The sequence below is a fragment of the Oncorhynchus clarkii genome, chromosome 6 (assembly GCF_045791955.1).
Source record: "Oncorhynchus clarkii lewisi isolate Uvic-CL-2024 chromosome 6, UVic_Ocla_1.0, whole genome shotgun sequence".
In the NCBI taxonomy this organism is placed as follows: domain Eukaryota; kingdom Metazoa; phylum Chordata; class Actinopteri; order Salmoniformes; family Salmonidae; genus Oncorhynchus; species Oncorhynchus clarkii.
The window spans coordinates 15,247,003-15,271,068 of record NC_092152.1 but is presented as its reverse complement, the minus strand read 5'-3'; the positions used below and the strand labels follow the sequence as shown (position 1 = coordinate 15,271,068).

At 42.5% G+C, this 24,066-nt stretch overlaps 1 protein-coding gene across 2 annotated transcripts; it reads left to right on the top strand.

The window, feature by feature from the left end:
• The first annotated feature begins 581 nt into the window (after positions 1-581).
• LOC139410657 (hyaluronan and proteoglycan link protein 1-like) lies at positions 582-23,185 on the top strand. 2 transcript variants are annotated; one of them, XM_071156021.1, is made up of 4 exons: positions 582-883; positions 14,425-14,796; positions 20,047-20,349; positions 20,565-23,185. In XM_071156021.1, the coding sequence occupies exons 1-4, from the start codon at positions 784-786 to the stop codon at positions 20,852-20,854; spliced, it is 1,065 nt and encodes a 354-aa protein (XP_071012122.1). In that variant the 5' UTR covers positions 582-783; the 3' UTR covers positions 20,855-23,185. The 2 variants fall into 2 exon arrangements, with proteins under 2 accessions (XP_071012122.1, XP_071012123.1); XM_071156022.1 differs by having other exon boundaries at positions 615-883; positions 14,425-14,775.
• The last annotated feature ends 881 nt before the right edge of the window (positions 23,186-24,066 follow it).

The following is a 24,066-nucleotide window of genomic DNA, read 5'->3' as shown; positions in this document are numbered from 1 at the left end:
AGTAAGTCCTGGAGGTGTTTCTTTGTTCAGTGGACTAAGTACTGGAGGAGTTTGTTTCTTTGTTCAGTACACTAAGTTCTGGAGGTGGTTCTTTGTTCAGAGGACTAAGTACTGGAGGTGTTTCTTTGTTCAGTGGACTAAGTACTGGAGGTGTTTCTTTGTTCAGAGGACTAAGTATTGGAGGCGTTTCTTTGTTCAGTGGACTAAGTACTGGAGGTGTTTCTTTGTTCAGTGTACTAAGTCCTGGAGGTGTTTCTTTGTTCAGTACATTAAGTCCTGGAGGTGTTTAGTTGTTTAGTGGACTATGTCCTGGAGGTGTTTCTTTGTTCATTGTCCTAAGTCCTGGGGGTGTCATATCAACAAAGGGGACAATTTGAGGGCAATATAGTTTACCTCTTCTGCCCCTCTGAGAGGCCAAAGTGAAGGAACATAACGTTGTGGGGAGGTTGAGGAGAGCTGTTCATAAATGACGTGGCTGAGTGAAGCCTATACAGAGCTATGTCAAGCCAGAGCGATGGGGAGGGGGAGTGGTCTCAGCCATGCTGGGCTACAATAAAAGAGACCTCATATCTGAGGAGTCCAAACTGTCCAGTAGCACCACCGGTGGCTGCTGTTCCAGGGTTACTGGCACATCTCATAAAAGAAAGAAAATAAAGAAAATAAAGAAAACAAACAAAGAGCTTTTGATTCTGATTCCTTTGTTACCTTGCTAATTAGTGTGATTTTTATTTTTGCATTTCCAGTGAAGAGGCCCCTTGGTGCGAAAAAAAAAAGAAAGAGAAAATGATCACCATGCTTTGCACCGTTTTTCTTTCCCTGACCCTGGCCAGCAGTGTGTACAGCGAGACCAACAGCCCTGCTTCTCCACCAGCCTACACAGCAAGTAAGATTCTCTGTGTGTGTGTGTGTGTGTGTGTGTGTGTGTGTGTGTGTGTGTGTGTGTGTGTGTGTGTGTGTGTGTGTGTGTGTGTGTGTGTGTGTGTGTGTGTGTGTGTGTGTGTGTGTGTGTGTGGGTGAAGGGGTGTGTATGTAGTGTCTGTACATGTGTGTGTGCTATGGGGCCTCAGTAAAGTGGTACCATAGACTTATAACAGCAGGGTAATTGTAGTGGTTGGTAATAGAAGCCTCTCTGGGCTGTCATACTCAGTCTGACTCACCATGCTGGCCACTGGCTGAGCATAAATCAGCCTGTCACTCACAAGGGAACACTGTCCACACGTCACAATCTACTAGTTTTACACTGCATATTTGGACAAAACTATTATTTTCAGAATTTAAATGTGGACCAAACCCTCCTTTTTACTCTGAAAATTAGTCACTGTTTCCATTGTTCAAAATATTATTATTAGTATACCTTTATTTCAACAAGGAACACAGACTGAGGCCAAGGTCTCTTTTACAGCTGGGCCCTGCGTATACATGTTTACACATACAGTTTAGGTACAATGAATTAAAAAAACTAAATATTAGAAACAAAACGATCACAGATAACACACAAAAAATACAGCAACAGATTACATTTACACTTAGGTTATTCTACTAACAGCACAAGAACTTGCATTACCCGAAGCAGTTGCAAGCAATACAAAAATAAAAATGCTCCAATAAATGTTTAAAATGAGCAAGGGGGACAAGAGTCTCAAGTTTAAGTTTAGTCTGCAGGCTATTCCATAGGCAAGGAGCGTAACAGGAAAAGGCAGCCATACCCAACTCTGTGGAAATCACATGGGCCTCAAGTGTAATCCATGCTTGAAACGTGGTTTTAGGAATTCTAATTCTAATATTGATGAGTGATGATAAATAAGAAGGTAGCTTATTCAGAAGTGCTTTATAGACAAACACGAGAGCATGTTGTTCTCGTCTCATGGACAGCGAAGTCCAACCCACATTTTGATATTAAACACAGTGGTGAGTTCTGTAGCTAGCACCCGTAATAAACCTAAGTGCAATATGATAAGTAGCATCCAGCGATTTAAGTGTTGATGCCGTAGCATGAATGTAAATAATATCCCCATAATCCATAACAGACATAAAAGTAGCTTCCACAATTTGTCTTCTATTTGTAGAGGACAAACATGTCCTGTTTCTATAGAGAAAGTCTAGCTTGATTTTGAGCTGTTAACAAAGTTCGTCAATATGCATTTTAAAAATGGACTTATAGGTCAGAATTTGTCAAAATTGTGTTCTGATAAACTGCAGCTACGTGCTTTTTATGTCTACAATCAGACCACTTGTTATTTTCTTTCCCACACTGCATTTCTATTAGGAGGAAGTGAGAACGGGGAAATTGGAACAGCACTTTTTCAGACTGCACCTGCTCCAGCTACATCCTTAAGTATTATTTGAAATAGCACCTGTAGCTTAGGTCAAATACTGTGGGATATCTTACTGCCAAATGCAATAGTCAAATACCACTAGAAACACATTGGTCTAGCTCAAACCAGAGTCTCAATGGACAAGGTTAAGAGTAGTATGAAATGTAATTTCTTCAGTCTGTCAGGCTGACTCAGGGGATATGAGCAGTAGCACGGCAGACAGAGAACCACGGCCAAGTAGGAAAAATGCACTTTCTCAGAATCTGTAGATGAGATACTGTCCTGTCTGTGCAAAAGTTTGTTCTACTCATGTGGGCTGATGATGTCAGAAATGTGTGTGTGTGTGTGTGTGTGTGTGTGTGTGTGTGTGTGTGTGTGTGTGTGTGTGTGTGTGTGTGTGTGTGTGTGTGTGTGTGTGTGTGTGTGTGTGTGTGTGAGTGTGTGTGTGTAGCCCCATGATGTCATAACCTTGGCTCTGGCCGGCACCCAGTCCAAATCTATACAGTAGATCTTTATTCTAACACTATGGAAAAAAAACCTTAATGTACACTTATGCCTGGGGCATTGCCTGCTCCACTGACTCACCCAGGCCTCTGAGCCTGTGGGAATCCTTAGTGGTACATGCACAGGGTTAAGATTAAAAGCCACAGTAAAACATATAGAGCTGAACTCTAGCCAAATGACTCTCCCTTTCCCACTGAGGTAATGGTCTGTTAACTCTGGAGATTTTTAGGGGCTGGTGCTTAGACAGGACTGGGGATTGGACAGGGCTGGGGTTTGGATAGGGCTGGGGCTTGGACAGGGCTGGGGCTTGGACAGGGCTGGGGATTGGACAGAGCTGGGGCTGGGACATAGCTAGGGCTTGGACAGGACTGGGGATTGGACAGAGCTGGGGCTTGGACAGGGCTGGGGCTTGGACAGGGCTGGGGATTGGACAGAGCTGGGGCTTGGACAGAGCTGGGGCTTGGACAGGGCTGGGGATTGGACATGGCTGGGGTTTGGATAGGGCTGGGGCTTGGACAGGGCTGGGCATTGGACAGGACTGGGGATTGGACTTAAGTAGGGTTTTGTTGGAACTGGGCCTGGGATGGGACTTATACAGGGTTGGGGGTGAGGTTGTGGCTTTGACATAGTTGGTGCCTGGGAAGGGGCTTGGGCTCGGGCTTGTTTGGGAGGTTGGTGCTGTGTCAGGAGGGGGCTGTGATGCTGGTACAGCAAGTGAAGTTTGATGTGAAAGTTTAAAGTAACTGTCCAGTTTTTCCACATTTCTATGAAATATGACCTATAATTAATTAAAATATGAGTGAAAATGTTTCCTTTCCCAAAAGTATAATGAACTATTTTAAAAAGCAGATTTTCTGTGTTGTAATGATACGGGCCGACCCCAACAACAGAATGGTGTGGACATATACCGGTCATTAAAAATATTATTGCGAGTAGACCGCTGATTGGCCATCTCAGCCAATGAGGCACGAGACATCATTCTCTATGAGGAAATATCAAGCATTTTTTAAATGGTCTATTTGAGATACAAGTTTGAGCTGTTTTTTAATAAATGTTTTATTTATGCTTTGGCCACAAATACCAGTATAGGATGAGTCAACAACATTATTTTGGTATGAGTTAAGAGAATATTAACTTTGAAACGGGAGCTTTTCACTGAACAATTACTTTAAGACAGGTCTGATTTATAAGGCGATGGCAACAGCCATGGTGACATCATAGTACCATTCCCAGAGTATGTGTGTGTTTAAGAGAGTTGAGGTGTGTATGTGTGTGCATGTGTTCGTACACACCTGTGTCCGTGTATATGAGAGTGAGTGCACGTTTTTTGGGCACGTGCGGGGGTGTGTGTGTAGGCGTGTACCTTGGTCACAGCTGCCTGTTAACTAGATCTCCCTGTTGTCTCAGGAGCATAGCTGCAGAGCTGCAGGATGTTGTAAAGGATAGCATGTCTAGCTGGTCGGGATGGGTGTGGTTTTACACTGGATGACACACATGTAGTTACAGCTGTGTAACATACTCTCTGTATACATACTGTTGCTCCTTCAATGTCTCAAAGACCACAGTAAAACTAAGTTAATGAACACTAGGTTAGGATAACATTATGAAGTGCCTGTAGACTCTAAACATGTATGTCACATGGCAACGTTGGACCATTATGATGTTACTGTCAATGTATTACTCTCTCAGATACAGCTGTTTTCAATCACTCAGTACTATAACATTTTACGGAGTGAGAGAGAATTGTATGTGATCGTCAAATGGCAGTAGGTCATGGCTACCACGGTACTTTTTATTGTCATGCACATGTGGTCATTTACTTATTCTCTTTCCTCTTTTTCATTCAACCCCCACCCTCAAAACCCTTAGTTCTAAGGGCCCGGGGCTGGGTTTCTACCAAGCTAACATGTGGATGGTCATACCCAGATCATTGAACTATTTTATTTAACATTTTTGGACCCCTATAGGTACAAAAAATAAATGAGAAAAACCTATTTGATGAAGCATTGAATTTGGCCTTATTGCTGTTAGCCCCGTAGAAACACACTGAAGATGGAGCAGACGGAGAAGGATGACGTCTTACGAGTTCCAATATAGTGAAATTTATCATGTTTCTCTTAACTTTTTTTGTACAGTAAGTTCATACTATTACCACATATGACTGCGAAGCACTTCTGGACATCAGATTGTCAGTTACTAATCCTTAATTTCGACTTCAACAAGAGTCTTCTGTCATAGAGACTTGAAAGCTGCTATATTATATGTCTTACTGCTGAAAAGTGGCTGGATGATGAAGCTATGCACGTAGTACTCAGTGGATTCTCCATCCAGTGGCAGGATCGGTCGGTGGATTTAGGGAAATCGAAAGGAGAATAAGTGTGTTTTTTAAAATAAATAACAACTGGTGTGCTACTTCCAGTGCAAGGAAATCTCTACCTTTGGCCACCTGATACCATCCTACTGCAACAACCCTCACACGGCAGCCCCTCAGGGGTGTGTGCTTAGTCCCCTACTGTACTCCTTGTTCACCAACAACTGTGTGGTCGCACACGACTCCAACACCATCATCAAGTTTGCTGATAACACAATGTTGATAGGCCTGATCATCGATGGCGATTAGTCAGCCTACAGAGAGGAGGTCAGCGATTTAGCGATGTGGTGCCAGGACAACAACGTCTCCCTCAACGTCAGTAAGACCAAAGAGCTGATCGTGGACTATATGAGAAAGTAGCCTCCCGAGTGGCGCAGAGGTCTAAGGCACTGCAGTGCTTGAGGCGTCACTACAGATCCTGGTTTGATCCCGGTCTGTGTCGCAGCTGGCCGCGACCGAGAGGCCCATAAGGCGACGTACAATTGGCCCCACGTCATCCGGGTCATGGGAAGGTTGGTGCCTCTTTAATTTGCTCTAAATCTCTCTACATCTGTCTCTTCCTCTATTTGAGAGATGAGAGAGGCCTGTAATTTTCATCATAGGTACACTACAACTATGACAGACAAAATGAGAAAAAAAATCCAGAAAATCACATTGTAGGATTTTTAATGAATTTATTTGCAAATTATGGTGGAAATAAGTATTTGGTCAATAACAAAAGTTTATCTCAATACTTTGTTATATATCCTTTGTTGGCAATGACAGAGGTCAAACGTTTTCTGTAAGTCTTCACAAGGTTTTCACACACTGATGCTGGTATTTTGGCCCATTCCTCCATGCAGATCTCCTCTAGAGCAGTGATGTTTTGGACCCACTGGATTTGTAAATTATAAGTGAAATAATCTGTCTGTAAACAATTGTTGGAAAAATTACTTGTGTTATGCACAAAGTAGATGTCCTAACCGACTTGCAATTGTTGGAAAAATTACTTGTGTTATGCACAAAGTAGATGTCCTAACCGACTTGCCAAAACTATAGTTTGTTAACAAGAAATTTGTGTTGAAATACGAGTTTTAATGACTCCAACCTAAGTGTATGTAAACTTCCGACTTCAACTGTATCTACCTCAAGTACCTCATACCTCTTCACATTGATCTGTTTTTTGTACTCCTTGTATATAGATAGCTCCATTCTTGTGTATTTTATTTTATTCCTATTTTATTCCTCTTACTCAGCATGGAAAAGTTTGTAAGCAAGAATTTCACTATAAAGTCTACACCAGTTGTATTCGGCGCAAGTGATAAATATAATTTGATTTGAATAACAGATTCATACACGGAAAGAAAGATTGGTGTCATAGAGAAAAACAGAGAACACCATCATATTCGTGAGAGTCTCGTCTTTCCATCGAGGGGCCATATTAATTTGTACAATTCAGATGTTTTTTGGAGAAGACCTAACAGTGCTGTAGCTCTGCCACCTCCCACAGACAGATTTTGATGGGGATTGTTTTATTATGCTATTTCGATTTGTAAATAAGTGGGGGTGAAATGGTTGGTAATGGTTTCATGAAATGTTTGTATATGTTACATTGACATTTTAGTCATTGAGCAGATGCTCTTATCAAAAGCGACTTAAAGGAGCAATAAGTGTTACGTGCTTTGCTCAAGGGCACGTTGACAGATTTTTCACCTAGTCGTCTCAGGGATTTGAACAAGCAACCTTTCCGTTTCTTGCCCAACGCTCTTAACTGCTTGACTACCTGCCACCCCAATTAGGGGGAACCCTTGACCCCAAACAAATAGCCCTGTGTAAATAAGCTAAGGCTTGATATACACTGAGTGTACAAAATATTAGGAACACCTTCCTGATATTGAGTTGCACTCGCTTTTCCCCTCAGAACAGCCTCAATTCGACGGGGCATGGACTCTACCAGGTGTCGAAGGTGTTCCACAGGGACGCTGGGGTCATGCACGCCTGGTGCTTTTGATGAGGAGCCATTGTGTCATTCTATAGCAGAAGTGGGATAAACTCTTTGGCGTGCGTTTGGTGGGTAATGAGGGGAGGGGTGAAGGAAAGAGTGGTTGGATTTAGGGCTATAGGGGAAAATTAATGGTGTAAGGCAGCCCCACTACTAATCATTAAATCAGTCTACAGTATAGCTTGCAACTGATAATGTATAGGCCATGCTAGTAAATCCAGCCACGCGTTGACTATGTGCTCTGTGTGCATAGAAAAATTGGGTTGAGGTGGGAAACAGGGGTGGAGGAAGAGGGGTGGGGGTGGGGAGATGACTGAACTGGGAGGCAGTTAACCTGGAGTGCCTGGTAGTGATTCTTGCATCCATGTTGGAAAGTATTTTCCCGTTGAAGAGCCAGTGGAACCGTTTTCAAGTCATGGCTTTGGTATTGCTCAAGAAGCCCGCGGTTGTACGACTCTCTGAGTGAGCCTCCGCCAGACAGATGTGGAACAGAACCCAAGAGAGATACAAAAGAGGAAGAAAAATAGAGGAAGAGACAGATGTAGAGAGATTTAGAGCAAATTAAAGAGGCACCAGGAGATAGTCAGGCACAGAAGGAGAAGGAGGAAGGGATACTGGCTAGGATGCCACTGGGGACACCAGTTAGTACTGACATAATTTGATCTATCACTCAAAAAGGGACTTAGTTTTTACCAAATGCTGCCGATTATTTCTCCAGACATATTCTGCTCAAAGGGAAGGGGATGTGAAAAGTCTGCTTTGCATCAAATCAAAGTTTATTGGTCGTGTACACAGTTTGGCAGATGTTATAGCAGGTGCAGTGAAGTGCTTATGTTTCTAGCTGCAACAATGCAGCAATATCTAGCGATACAATAACAATACACACCTAATCCAAAAGTTAATCCAAAAAGAACAAGAAATGAAGACCTATCAGAACGAGGTTGGTGGAATGTTAATGTTGGTGGCACCTTAATTGGGGAGAACTAAGTGGAATGGTAGCTAATACATTAAACACATGGTTTGCATGGTTTCCATCTGTCTGATGTCATTCCATTTGCTCCATTCCAGCCATTATCATGAGCTGTCCTCCCCTCAGCATCCTCCACTACAGCAATATCAGAACAAGCAATGTCAGCAGAGGTGTGATACCCATAGGGGGCACAGGGGCACGTGCCAACAGATATGTCCTGTTTAAAAATATATATACACCAAGTGTAGAAAACATTATGGACACCATGACATAGATTACCCATGTGAATCCAGGTGAAAGCTATTATCCCTTAATGATGTCACTTGTTAAATCCACTTCAATCAGTGTAGATGAAGGGGACGAGGCAGGTTAAAGAGGGATTTTTAAGCTTTGAGCCAGTCGAGACATGGGTTGTGTATGTGTGCCATTGAGAGGGTGAATGGGCAAGAAACAATATTTAAGTGCCATTGAACGATGTATGGCAGTGGGTGCCAAGCACACCAGTTTGTGTAAAGAACTGCAACGCTGCTGGGTTTTTCACACTCAACAGTTTCCAGTGTGTATCAAAAATGGTCCACCACCCAAAGGACATCCAGACAACTTGACATAACTGTGGGAAGTATTGAAGTCAACATGGGCCAGCATCCCTGTGTAACGCTTTTGATACCTTGTAGTCCATGCACCCGACAAATTGAGGCTGTTCTGAGGGCAAAAGAGGGGGTTCCTTGGCTGAGATGAACCTACCATAAGAACAACAGTCTCTACAGCACTTCACCAATCTGGGCATTATGGGAGAATGAGTTCTGAATGAAAAGCGCTATGTCTGGAGTAAACCAGACACATCTCATCACCCGTCTAACACCATCAGTACCGTAGAGCATGGTGGTGGCAACATCATGATATGGGGATGCTTTTAAGGAGCAGGGACTGGGAGGCTGGTAAGGATAGAAGGAACAATTAATGGAGCCAAATACAGGCAAATCCTTGATGAGAACTTGATTCAGAGTGCAAACTACCTGAGACTTGGGCAAAGATTTATGTTCCAACAGGACAATGACCCCAAGCATACAGCCAAAGCAACGCTGGAAGGCTTCAGAACAAGAATGTGAAAGTCCTTGAGTGGCCCAGCCAAAGTTGACTTGAATCCCACTGAAAATCTCCCCCATCTAATTTAACAGAGCTTGAGAAAAGCTGTGAGGAATAATGGGAGGAAATCCCCAAATCCAGATGTACAAAACAGATACAGACATACCCAAGATGACTCAAAGCTGTAATCGCCGCCAAAGGTGCTTTGACAAAGTATTGACTCAGGGATGTACATGAGATATTTCTGTATTTCCTTTTCAAGACACTTGCAAAAATGTCTAAAAACATATATTTAAAAAAATATATTTAATATATTTTGAATTCAGGCCGTAACACAACAAAATGTGGAATAAGTCAAAATGCATGACACGAGTCATTTTTCCAATAATTGTTTACAAACAGATTATTTTACTTATATCACAATTTCAGAGGGTCAGATGTTTACATACACTAAGTTGACTGTGCCTTTAAGCAGCTAGGAAAATTCCAGAAAATGATGTCATGTGTTTAGATGCAATTTGAGTCAATTGGAGGTGTACCTGTGGATGTATTTCAAGGCCTACCTTCAAACTCAGTGCCTCTTTGCTTGACATCATGGGAAAATCAAAATAAATCAGTCAAGGTCTAGTTCATCCTTGGGAGCAATTTCCAAATGACTAAAAGTACCATGTTCATCTGTACTAACAATAATACACAAGAATAAACACCATGGGACCACGCAGCTGTCATACCGCTCAGGAAGGAGACGTGTTCTGTCTCCTAGAGATGAACATACTTTGGTGCAAAAAGTGGAAACCAATCCCAGAACAGCAGCAAAGGACCTTGTGAAGATGCGGGAGGAAACAGGTAGAAAAGTATCTATATCCACAGTAAAACGAGTCCTATATCGACATAACATGAAAGGCCACTCAGCAAGGAAGAAGCACCTGCTCCAAAACCGCCATAAAAAAGCCAGACTACAGTTTGCAACTGCACATGGGGACGAAGATCATAGTTTTTAAAGAAATGTCCTCTGGTCTGATGAAAGAAAAATAGAACTGTAGAACTGAGGATTGCAAGCTGAAGAACACCCTCCCAACCGTGAAGCACGGGGGTGGCAGCATCATGTTGTGGGGGTGCTTTGCTGCAGGAGGGACTGGTGCACTTCACAAAAGGAAGTTAAAGCTTGGTCTCAAATGGGTCTTCCAAATGGACAATGACCCCAAGCATACTTCCAAATTTGTGGCAAAATGGCTTAAGGACAACAAAGTCAAGGTATTGGAGTGGCCATCACAAAGCCCTGACCTCAATCCCATAGAAGATTTGTGGGCAATACTGAAAAAGCATGTGCGAGCAAGGAGGCCTAGCAACCTGACTCGGTTACACCAGCTCTGTGAGGAGGAATGGGCCAAAATTCACCCAACTTATTGTTGGAAGCTTGTGGAATGCTACCTGAAACATTTTACCCAAGTTAAACGATTTAAAGGCAATGATACCAAATACTAATAAATCATTCTCTCTACTATTATTCTGACATTTCACAATCTTAAAATAAAGTGTTGATCCTAACTGACCTAAGTCAGGGAATGTTTATTAGGATTATAAGTCAGAAACTTTGAAAAACGGAGTTTAAATGTATTTGGCTAAGGTGTATGTAAACTTCAGACTTCAACTCTATCTTTGGCTAGCGAGTGTATTTAAGAAGAGAATGATGTGTGGTGACCATTGACTGCTCTGTCTGGCCCAGGGTGCTGTATTTCCTGGGAATCTTGCCACGGCTTTATTGATTGGGGCTACACCAGTGGTGAGGGGGTCATGGACCAAGTGCATCCATCATGCACTTAGAGAGATGTGTGTAGGCAACCACTAGCTGGAATCCCCACAAAGCACCACTCTCATGAAGACTTAACAGAGGTCAGGGAGATTGTGGGAACTCACATGGAGTGACTAATAGCACCTACTTCTCTGAACTGAAGGGTAGCATGACTAATTGCACCTACCTATCTGAATTGAAGGGTGGCATGAATAATGGCACCTACCTCTCTGAACTGAAAGGTGGCGTGACTAATAGCACCTAACTCTCTGAACTGAAGGGTAGCCTTATTAGGAGGGAGCCCGGGAAGAAGGGAGGGATGGAGGGAATAGTTGTCACCTTTTTCTGTAAACTGGTGAATGGAAGACTTTGGTTCCTGCCCTGGTGGGATGCCCAACATTTTTTTTTACATAAGTCACCTGGGCCGGATGAAAGATAAACATTTAATCTCGGGGGCCAGAGCTGGCGGTGGTATACAGTTTGGTAACTGCCAGAGCTGGCGGTGGTATACAGTTTGGTAACTGCCAGAGCTGGCGGTGGTATACAGTTTGGTAACTGCCAGAGCTGGCGGTGGTATACAGTTTGGTTACTGCCAGAGCTGGCGGTGGTATACAGTTTGGTTACTGCCAGAGCTGGCGGTGGTATACAGTTTGGTAACTGCCAGAGCTGGCGATGGTATACAGTTTGGTAACTGCCAGAGCTGGCGGTGGTATACAGTTTGGTAACTGCCAGAGCTGGCGGTGGTATACAGTTTGGTTACTGCCAGAGCTGGCGGTGGTATACAGTTTGGTAACTGCCAGAGCTGGCGGTGGTATACAGTTTGGTAACTGCCAGAGCTGATGGTGTTATACAGTTTGCCAGAGCTGGCTGTGGTATACAGTTTGACAACTGCCAGAGCAGCAGGTGGTATACAGTTTGATAACTGCCAGAGCTCAAATCAAATCAAATCAAATCAAATTGTATTTGTCACATACACATGGTTAGCAGATGTTAATGCGAGTGTAGCAAAATGCTTTTGCTTCTAGTTCCGACAATGCAGTAATAACCAACAAGTAATCTAACTAACAATTCCAAAACTACTGTCTTATACACACAAGTGTAGGGGGATAAAGAATATGTACATAAAGATATATGAATGAGTGATGGTACAGAGCGGCATAGGCAAGATACAGTAGATGGTATCGAGTACAGTATATACATATGAGATGAGTATGTAAACAAAGTGGCATAGTTAAAGTGGCTAGTGATACATGTATTACATAGGGATGCAGTAGATGATATAGAGTACAGTATATACGTATACATATGAGATGAATAATGTAGGGTATGTAAACATTATATTAGGTAGCATTGTTGAAAGTGGCTAGTGATATATTTGACATCATTTCCCATCAATTCCCATTATTAAAGTGGCTGGAGTTGAGTCAGTGTGTTGGCAGCAGCCACTCAATGTTAGTGGTGGCTGTTTAACAGTCTGATGGCCTTGAGATAGAAGCTGTTTTTCAGTCTCTCGGTCCCAGCTTTGATGCACCTGTACTGACCTCGCCTTCTGAATGATAGCGGGGTGAACTGGCAGTGGCTCGGGTGGTTGTTGTCCTTGACGATCTTTATGGCCTTCCTGTAACATCGGGTGGTGTAGGTGTCCTGGAGGGCAGGTAGTTTGCCCCCGGTGATGCGTTGTGCAGACCTCACTACCCTCTGGAGAGCCTTACGGTTGTTGGCGGAGCAGTTGCCGTACCAGGCGGTGATACAGCCCGCCAGGATGCTCTCGATTTTGCATCTGTAGAAGTTTGGGAGTGCTTCAACCCTCCTGAGGTTGAAGAGGCGCTGCTGCGCCTTCTTCACGATGCTGTCTGTGTGGGTGGACCAATTCAGTTTGTCTGTGATGTGTATGCCGAGGAACTTAAAACTTACTACCCTCTCCACTACTGTTCCATCGATGTGGATAGGGGGGTGTTCCCTCTGCTGTTTCCTGAAGTCCACAATCATCTCCTTAGTTTTGTTGACGTTGAGTGTGAGGTTATTTTCCTGACACCACACTCCGAGGGCCCTCACCTCCTCCCTGTAGGCCGTCTCGTCATTGTTGGTAATCAAGCCTACCACTGTTGTGTCGTCCGCAAACTTGATGATTGAGTTGGAGGCGTGCGTGGCCACGCAGTCGTGGGTGAACAGGGAGTACAGGAGAGGGCTCAGAACACACCCTTGTGGGGCCCCAGTGTTGAGGATCAGCGGGGTGGAGATGTTGTTGCCTACCCTCACCACCTGGGGGCGGCCCGTCAGGAAGTCCAGTAACCAGTTGCACAGGGCTGGGTCGAGACCCAGGGTCTCGAGCTTGATGACGAGCTGGCTGATGGTGTTATACAGATTGGTGAAAGCCAGAGCTGGCAGTGGTATACAGTTTGGTGAAAGCCAGAGCAGCAGGTGGTATACAGTTTGGTGAAAGCCAGAGCAGCAGATGGTATACAGTTTGGTGAAAGCCAGTGGCTGGTGATTTGCTCCAGAGGCGGGAGACTGGCTGGTGCCCCAAAGTGGAATCTAGTCAGGACTAGAGGCCCACTTTGATGATAGAGCTTACTGGATCCAACAGAAAGGTGTGTGTGTGTGTGTGTGTGTGTGTGTGTGTGTGTGTGTGTGTGCGTGTGTGTGTGTGTGTGTGTGTGTGTGTGTGTGTGTGTGTGTGTGTTTCTGTGCATATGTTTTATAACACAGAAACACCATAAATTATTCAAATAATAAGCCTACAGTATATAGTGTGACCCAATTGTGTAACAAGCAAAATGTTACCTACTGCACGCCCCAGATTGTGCTAAGGAATCTTTGGTGACAGTCAGTTTCACGCTGGTACACCCCTACCACAAGACACTGTACAGATAAGCTTATACTGTAAAGACCATTTAAACTGCCCCCCATTCCCCTACTCAACCACTAGTGCCAGGAACATGGAATATTGCTCTGCAAATTATAGCAAGGGACAGAGCCATGCCACAATGGGAAAGAGGTTTTGAGACAAACAGTCTGAAGTTCCCATAGCTATATTAACATTGTTCAACTCCAAGCCACAGTCATTATGGGTTTTAAAAAGTGGTTTATAGGCAATGTAGAGAGGTGCATTTTTCAGAGATCCTTTAATACTTTTTTGCTTGCCAACCAACCACATGCAAAGCCACAATTCTTGTGGGCCATCTTTATTCTGGTACACTTGAATGTCCTCGAACGTCAATCATTAATACATATGCATAAACCCATTACTCAATCAAAACATTACCAGACATGTCAGTCTGCTTTTTGGAAGCGGTCCTTTCTGAACTGACACCAGTAATGAATACATTGTTCAGTATTCTACCCTGTTGTCCTTATGCCTTATTGAATCCTAACACACTCTACATCTTCTCTTGTCTTTCACAGAGACTGAACTAGGTGATCAGAACCGGGTGTTTGCCAGCCGTGGCTCCAACGTCACTCTACCATGCCGGCTCCACCGCCAGCATGGGATGTCCTTCGGCAGCATGGGCATGAGAATCAAGTGGACCAAGCTGTCTGCAGACGAGTCTCTGGAGGAGGATGTGCTAGTGTCCATGGGCTTCCACAAAAAGAGCTACGACAGCTTCCAGGGTCGCGTCCACCTGCAGGAAGCCGACGATGACGACGCCTCGCTGGTCCTTAGCGACGTGTCCCTAGATGACGTGGGAAAGTTCCGTTGTGAGGTCATTGATGGCATTGATGATGTCATCCATGAGGTTACCTTGGAGGTGCAAGGTAGTGTAGGCTACAGCGATGGTAAATCCTTCTCTCTTTACTTCTGCCCCCAGCTCTGCGATGGGCATCATCTCATCACATCATCCCACATTTCCTCATCACCCCCCACCATTTTATCTTGTCTTTTTTGTCTTTATGTTGTGGTTATACTTTACACCGTAAATAGAGAGGAGTTTTTCAAGACCAAGTAGCCTGACCTGCAGGGGGAAAAAGTATTTTGCATTTTAGCAGACACTCTTATCAAGAGTGACTTACAGGAGCAATTAGTGTTAAGTGCCTTGCACAAGGGCACATCGGCCAATTATTTTTTTTTACCTAGTCGGCTCTGGGATTTGAACCAGCGGCCTTTCGGTTACTGACCCAAGCCGCCCTAGTCCTACCCATGAACTACTGTCTGGTGGAAATGAATGGTTTAAAGACCAGAGCCAATAAATCTCTTTCACGGACTGTCTGTTCCCTTATTTTCAACACCTTACCACCACATTATTGATTTCTTTGCAGAGAGACAAAAGACGAAAGAGCTGACATCTTTTGTTCATTTATTCAGATCTTGTGCTGAATACATTCACGCAGTCTAACACTGCAGTAAACTAAAACACATTTTCCAACTGAACTAATACCACTCCACATCTATCCAGACATCCTCATTACTTATACCATTTGTATAATGATGAAATGAGTCCTGTTCTTCCTTTTAATATGTGGCACAAATACAACCACTTGGCAAATTATCTATCGGTAAAAGTGAGTCAGCCTAAATGCATTCAATACTATTATATGGTCCTCGTTCCTATTTGGTCCAAGACCGCCAAGAACGCCTGAGCAGATTTGGGTCTTGGGTAAGAAAAAGGATCTTTAACAGAGAGAAGCTAGTTCGCCAGCCATAATGAAAACATGCTGGTACAACTAGCCATTGTTAACATTGGAACAAAATAGTCCAATAAAAAGCCTTAATGTTGATTGTGATTTTTCTTCAAAGTACCGGTAATCAAATCAAAATGTTATTCTGTTTGCGGCTGTGCGCATATGACAATCCAGCACTCGGGTACTTAGGCTGCGATGGGATGCAGGGTTTCGTAACAGATGTAACTACAGATGCTGATATAGCAATGCCAGGATAATCTACTGTCTTACAGGGATGGTTCTTGCTTTATCGGCTCCTAATCATTTCTTAACCATTCCCAAAGGGTAAAGAGAGTAGTGGTTGATTTATCTTGGGATAAACAGGCAGTGGTCAAATGTCACCCTCTCTGTTAGCTACAGTAGCAGTGACACAAAGCAAAGATGGAGGTTAAATGCAGATGTCTTACTCAGGCCGTTTACGATTGAAAGAAATTAAGGGGTGGCTCTCCCTTAGGCATCAATACAATAGCATCGGGGTCTGGTCTACTTAGTTCATTGACTGTACATGAACCAGATAAAATGAGGGAGTGGAATGTCTCTCTTCCTCTTACATCTCTGACACAAAGAACATTAATGAAGGCTGAAGAAGTGATGTTGAGGTCAAATTCTGTGCTCTCCAAGAACATGTCAACAATCACTAAAGCCTGATGATAACCACCTTCCCCGCAGGATTTTCACATTTATAAGGGATTACATTTGGGTGAAGGCCGGACAAATAAAATATTTAACAGGACAATAGAGGAGTGGACCAGCAAAGTCTGAGTCAAAGGACTTACTTCCATTAAAAAACCATCACACTCAAGGTGCTGTTTTACAGCTGTTAATTACATAACTGAACCACCCAATGATTGACACCAGAAGTTCCATTTGTACTTTGTATTATAGTGCATTCAGGTTGTTTTGGCCTAACATACTTACATACATAGATCTTAATGTGAGCCAGTTTGCTACAGCAGGAAAATAATCCTGCAGCAACAGGAAATGTGAATTATTATGTGGATTATAATTAATATACATTTTTGTAGGAGTTGACACATTTTTCGTAAGGGTATATCAAGTCTGAAATTTCAAAGAAAAAATTACAAACTTCTGAGGCCTTTTAAACCTCAAATACACTACACGTTTTAGATTTCCTGCATTGCAGGAAATATCTCAAGCCACAGGGAGATCAAATCACACCTAGCTTGCATGAGATGAATCTCCCTTCCCTGCTGAGGGGCAGACAGCCACGAAGTTAGATAGTTAGCGAAAGTCTGGAGATTCTCTGTCTCTCTGGAGACGGCTGCTCTTTTAACACTCACCAGGAGCCGAACGACCAAGAACGGTAATGGCTTACACTCACTAACATATACTATCAGATCGTATGTCAGAAACCCCCATTCCCTCATGACTGGTCCGGTCTAGACCCAGGACCACACACATTCTTCATCCCACTGGATGTCTGGGTCTGTAAACCAACAGTAGGAGGAGTGTGTTAAACATAAATCCAAAATCCTTTGTTCCATACACTTCCTGAAACTGGAATTACAAACACGGTGCCACTGGTTTAAAAGGAATAATGGTCAGCTTTAGAATCATATTCCTCACCTCAGTATGTAATGATGTTTTATGTGTATCTGCATGTTTACAGTATATTTCCATCTACTGTATGTACAGTTGAAGTCGGAAGATTACATACACTTAGGTTGGAGTCATTAAAACTCGTTTTTCAACCACTCCACAAATTTCTTGTTAACAAACTATAGTTTTGGCAAGTCGGTTAGGACATCTACTTTGTGCATGACACGAGTAATTGTTCCAGCAATTGTTTACAGACAGATTATTTCACTTATTTCACTGTATCACAATTCCAGTGGGTCAGAAGTTTACACACACTAAGATGACTGTGCCTTTAAACAGCTTGGAAAATTCAAGAAAATGATGTCATGGCTTTAGACAATTCTGATAGGCTAATCAACCAAATTTGAGTCAATTGGAGGTGTACCTGTGGCTGTACTTCAAGGCCTACTTTCAAACTCAGTGCATCTTTGCTTGACATCATGGGAAAATCAAAAGAAATCCGCCAAGACCTCAGAAAAAAAATGGAGACCTCCACAAGTCTGGTTCATCCTTGGGAGCAATTTCCAAATGCCTGAAGGTACAAATTAATCTGTACAAACAATAGTACACAAGTATAAACACCATGGGACCTTCATACAGCCTTCAAACCGCTCAGGAAGGAGACACGTTCTATCTCCTAGAGATGAACGTACTTTGTTGCGAAAATAGCGAATCAATCCCAAAACAACAGCAAAGGACCTTGTGATGACGCTGGAGGAAACAGTATCTGTATCCACTGTAAAATTAGTGCTTACCGCTCGGCAAGGAAGAAGCCACTGCTTCAAAACCACCATAAAAAAAGCCAGACTACGGTTTGCAACTGGACATGGGGAAAAATATTGTACTTTTTAGAGAAATTACCTCTGGTCTGATGAAAAAAAAAATAGAACTGTTTGGCCATAATATCGTTATGTTTGGAGGAAAAAGGGGGAGGATTGCAAGCTGAAGAACACCATCCTAATCGTGAAGCATGGGGATGGCAGCATCATGTTTTGGGGTGCTTTGCTGCAGGAGGGACTGGTGCCCTTCACAAAATAGATGGCAAGGTAAATTATGTGGATATATTGAAGCAACATCTCAAGACATCAGTCAGGAAGTTAAAGCTTGGTCGCAAATGGGTCTTCCAAGTGGACAATGACCCCAAGCATACTTCCAAGGTTGTGGCAAAATGGCTTAAGGACAACAAAGTTAAGGTATTAGAGTGGCCATCACAAAGCCCTGACCTCAATCCTATAGAAAATGTGTGGGCAGAACTGAAAAAGTGTGTGCGAGCAAGGAGGCCTACAAACGTGACTCAGTTACACCAGCTCTGTCAGGAGGAATGGACCAAAATTCACCCAACTTATTGTGGGAAGCTTGTGGAAGGCTACCCGAAACATTTGACCCAATTTAAACCATTTAAAGGCAATGCTACCAAATAGTAATTGAGTGTATGTAAACTTCTGACCCACTGGGAATGTGATGAAAGAAATAAAAGCTGAAATAAATAATTCTCTCTACTATTATTCTGACATTTCACATTCGTAAAATAAGGTGTTGATCCTAACTGACCTAAAACAGGGACTTTTTACTGGGATTAAATGTCATGAATTGTAAAAAACTGAGTTTAAATGTGTTTGGCCAAAATGTATTTGGTGTATGTAAACTTCCGACTTCGACTGTATAAAGCATGGGTAACTATGCACTGGGTTTCTATCCACTGTAGTGATTACATTAAAGGATACATTCAAAATAGTACATGTCATAAAAAGGATAAAAAAAATATTTTCCACCTTGTTAAAAGAGAACAATTAATCTTATATTATACAATGGGGGATCTAATCCTGGATGCTGATTGGTTAAATCCGCGTTCCAACCAGTGTCTATTCGTCAAGATACCGCCCGGCTAAAGCTGTGACGTTAAAATGCCTATTTACTGTTCCATCTGACTGCGCAATCTACTGTTTCATCAGACCAGCCAGGCAATTTATGAAGTTAATCTCCACTCTAAAAGGCATTTAGACATTATCTCCCATTTCTTTTAGACTAGCATTTGGTTTTCAACAGCGAAGATTTGTATAAACCTTACTGTCTGTCTCTCTCCAAATTTTGAAACGTTGTTTCAATCCTAAAATCTGGACGAGACAGACAGGCTGGCAGCTTTTTTCAGCCAGTTGAAATCATGAATCAGCATTATTTTTATGGATATAAACAAAGAATTGTCAATATGAAAATACGAAACGCAGCTAGTTTGCTGTCATTTCAGTTTCAGTTTGAAGTGATTGTGTTTGCTGTGTAGTTGGCTAGCGCTTCCGGCGAGAAAGCAAATGTTCTATGCCAGGCGATATCGTGCATCATTAGCTCATTGTTATGGATACATTCCCCAAAAAATCACTAGAAAACAGCTTAACAAACACAAATGCAGCTACTTTGCTTGTTTTCTGGCTGCACTGTTTGTCATGACTGTGTTAGCCGAAATTGGCTAGCTGGCAAGCAAGGGATAAGAACGTTAACAGCCATCATGACAACGGAACATTTAGAACGACTGGGTCACGTCCATAGATTAAGAACAAAAATAAATTAATGAAAATATTTTTTTTATCAATAATTATTTGAATATGTTGTTAACCTGTTGTATACACGTGATAATGCCCTCGAAGCCAGTTGTTTGATGGATATGTTGGCACAGTTTGCCGGGCCCTCAGCGAAACAACCCCCTTGTCAATATATCCTCCAAACACCGGCTTCGAGAGCATTTTCACTTAACCCCAGCTCCTTTCTCATTCCCAGGTGTGGTGTTCCCTTACTCCCCACGGCTGGGCCGATACAACCTCAACTTCCACGATGCCGAGCAGGCTTGCTTGGACCAGGACTCTGTGGTGGCCTCCTTCGACCAGCTCTACGAGGCCTGGAGGAGTGGCATGGACTGGTGCAATGCCGGCTGGCTGAACGACGGGTCCGTGCAGTACCCCGTCACCAAACCTAGAGGGCCCTGTGGAGGTGCCAATGCCAGGGCAGGCCTGAGGAACTACGGCCAGCGTGAAAAGTCCAAGAGCCACTATGATGTCTTCTGCTTCACCTCTGGCCTCAAGGGTGAGTCTGTGTTTCCTTTGTGTGGTTGTTTTCCTGTTGATCATTAAAAATGCAGTGTGTTATGTATCATTGAGACACAATTATTCAAGTAGCAGAAATAGATGGACATACATTGCAGTAGGGCAGAGTTCATCAACATAGCTAATATACATTTTTGTAAAGTGAGGCAGAATACCCCCAACCCAAATCCTCTGTTGACTTTTGGCCGACCTCAGGTCGTCTCTACTGGCTGGTGCAACCCGACAAGCTGACCTTCACAGAGGCTGTTCAGGCGTGCCAGGATGACGGGGCTGAGATCGCCAATGTGGCCCAGATGTACGCTGCCTGGAAGCTGAACGGTTATGACCGCTGCGACTCTGGCTGGCTGGCTGACGGCAGCGTCCGCTACCCCATCTCCAGACCCCGCAGGAACTGCAGCCCAACAGAGGCGGCCGTGCGCTTTGTGGGATTCCCTGACAAGAAGCAAAAGCTCTTTGGTGTCTACTGCTTCAAGGGCCAGCAGTGAAGAGGGAATGCCAGGACTTAGCCCTGTGCACAAAACCAACTTCACCACCAAAGAAGAATAATGACAACAACACCAATAACACCAATACATGTCGGGAATTAATTCGCATGAACTAGCATGAGCTCATTACCTTACCAAAACTGTGCTCATTTTTTTTATTCTTACAAACTATGAATATTGTAAAAACAAATTTTCATACTGCAATGACCTAAATATATTTTGTAAGCTGAAACAAGAGTTATTCCTCGTCATGTAATAACACAGCACCATGATTGAAATTGTGACAGAGACAAGGCCTGGATGAGTTACATCATCCTCGTTTGTTTTGTCCTCCACAAATTGAGTGTGTGAAGAAATAATGATTGGAGCGTTTATGCTCTATTTGGCCAGGGAATGCTTTTGAAGTTTAAAAAAATGAAAAAAATTGTCTGTGACAAAATGCATCAGGTCTAACTAACATGCATATCAAGCAATTTAGGGACTACATTTCATTAACATAATAACCACAGTTTGACTATGGAAGTTCTGTTTTCAGTAACACTTGCACAGTAATGCTACCACAAACTACGACAGACAAAAAACAAAAACAACAACAACAACAAAATCAAATTTTAATCCTCATCTCAAGTGAATCTTCATCTAACATTTGACAAAGGAGATTCAAGTCAGCAAGCTAACTTTCCTGTATGTCCTGAAACGGTAAACCACACCCATAGAAAAAAATGGTTCCAAAAGGGTTCTTTGGCTGTCCCCATAGGAGAACCCTTTTTTGGTTCCAGGTAGAACCATTTTTAGTTCTTGGTAGAACTATTTTGTGTTCAATGTAGAACTCTATGGGGAAAGGGTTCTACGTGGAACCCAATAGGGTTCTTCCTGGAACCAAAAATTTTCTTCAAAGTGTTCTCCTATGGGACAGCTGAAGAACCATTTTAGGTTCTAGATAGCACCTTTTTATCTAAGAGTGTATTGTTCCAAAGTTTTTAAAAGTTTCAGAAAAGTTTGTCTGCTAACTCATAGACCCTTGTCCCTCCACTTTGCAAGTGTTACTTTAATAATGCATGTCTCTCCTCAACATCTAAATACTTCCCCCTCTTACTAAGAAACCTCCGGGGTGCTTTTCAACTTTATGAACTTAACATTTTTGTTTAAAGCATAGCATGAATGTATGTGTCCCGGACTGTCACTCCTCTTCATAGATAGTTTAGATCAATAGATAATCATAAGTCATACTGAGCAATTATTGTAACTAATATAACCCGTTTTGTTATTCTTTACAGAGTGTTTGTATTGCCTTTTTCTAATGTTCTTTTTATGTCACTATGTGTGGCATATTGCTTTGTCAAATTGTTTTTAAGAGTTTTTTTGTAACTCTTTTGAGAGAATCTTAATATGTACTCCCCACACTTGCCCCTCACCCAAACCTTACTTAGTGTACAGTATTATATTGGACAAAATTCTCAGATTGAAATCGCTACAATTCCTAGGTATAATGTCAGCTAAATTTCAGTGAAGGAAAAATCTCAACGTACTATAGTGTTGATTGTACGGCATCACATAAGAGGCATCCACTTTGAGAGTTTCCAATTGGAAAAAAAAAATGTAAACAATGTTGAACAGTTTTTGTCTTCAAATCAATGAAACGCAGGGTCTGACTTAAATCCTGACTCGAAGAAGTTGGTCCAGTCCAGTCCAGTCCAAAAAATCACAAAGTATTTGCTACCAATTTTAACTCAGACTTGATGTTAGTCTCTTCTGAAGTTAATTCTGGAATGATAATATCCAAGGGCAGTAACCAGAATAATTGTATATGCAGTGCATATAAAGTGGTAAATAAAGAGAGTGATTAGAAATACCACGTGACTTCTATGTCTCCATATTATGTTAAATGTTTTAGTGTTCCCTCAGCATTACAACACTAAAATGGACCCATTGGATAAGCAGGAGGTTGACAACTGAGATGTGTGTTGACTATAGCCATAACCACTGGCCTAGTGGAGACAATATTGGTCAGTAAAACTGAATATACAAATGAAGGAGGTGATCTTTATTTTCTTTTTGTGTTGCATTTAGGCTTACCTTTCTCTCACTCTCCTAGATGGCATTGACACAGTAGCATGTGGTTATTTGATTGAACCTGGTTTACTAACTGCAGTCACATAAAAAAGAAACAGACTTTTCTAAAGCATGATACACATAATTGGTGTTTTTCACATTTGTGTTACCTTTGTATGCACACATCCCTTGGTGGAGGTGTTTTTTGTTTTCTAATGCCACTTACCATTTTGAACATAAGACCAAACTGAAAATAAAGACTTGGTAATAAACTTTTGACACTGACTTTTTCCCCTCCATTTAATGGTAGTTCTGTGTATTTCTGTTGTCGTTGGATCTGGACCAACATACATGGATTATGTTTCTACTTTCTATAAATGCCGAGGTTGACATTGGTGCAGTAGAAAGCTGCTGGAAGGAGCAAAGGAGTTGGCAAATGAAGGGCACTCTCCTGTCTCCATGTTCTGTGTACAATGGTGTTTTATATTGAAAGTAGATTGCCTGCATAAGGCTTTAATATTGCATGTGTATCAAACACTAGGGTGCCCCTCAGGGGTGCATGCTTAGTCCCTTCCTGTACTCGCGCATTCATGTGTGTGTGTGCGTCAGGGCTAAATCCTCTCCATGTTTCATGCTTGTTACTGATATCCAGATGATGTTACATGGCTGAGGAAATGCCAAAGTAATGAATAAACGATGGACATGGAGCATTAGACTGAAACAGACCCTGAGACTATCAGGATAATCCAGCGCACATTTCCTTTTCAAAATGTTTCTCTTTTTTTCTAAAGAGGGAAGAAAGACTCCGATATCCCAGAGAAACCAGCCGAGAGAGTGCTCTTTTCCTGAGCTTATTAACGGGATGTCTGTTTCATGAGGAAGATTGAAGGGTTTCTCTCCGTGGGACATCCAGCCAGAGGCCTGTAATGCTAATGACAGCTAGAGCAGCAATGTTCACAATAAGAACTGTACACAAACCTCAATCAATACAAAGATTGCATTCATCTACTCACTGTTATTGTATGTAATAATGGTGAATTGGTAATGGTGTTTCACACCATTGCATCATCGTAGAGCAGGGCTTCCCAACTGGAGGTCTGTGGATGATTTTATTTGGACCTCCAAGTTTTATTCCCTGTTCACCCATGACTGTGTGGCAG

What these genes read in the sequence shown, in the direction of transcription:
- LOC139410657 (XM_071156021.1), top strand. Translation starts at nt 784, where the DNA reads ATGATCACCATGCTTTGCACCGTTTTTCTTTCCCTGACCCTGGCCAGC. An exon ending in TAGTGTAGGCTACAGCGATG is followed by an intron (nt 14,797 to 20,046) that starts GTAAATCCTTCT and finishes TCTCATTCCCAG; the next exon opens with GTGTGGTGTTCCCTTACTCC. An exon ending in CTTCACCTCTGGCCTCAAGG is followed by an intron (nt 20,350 to 20,564) that starts GTGAGTCTGTGT and finishes GGCCGACCTCAG; the next exon opens with GTCGTCTCTACTGGCTGGTG.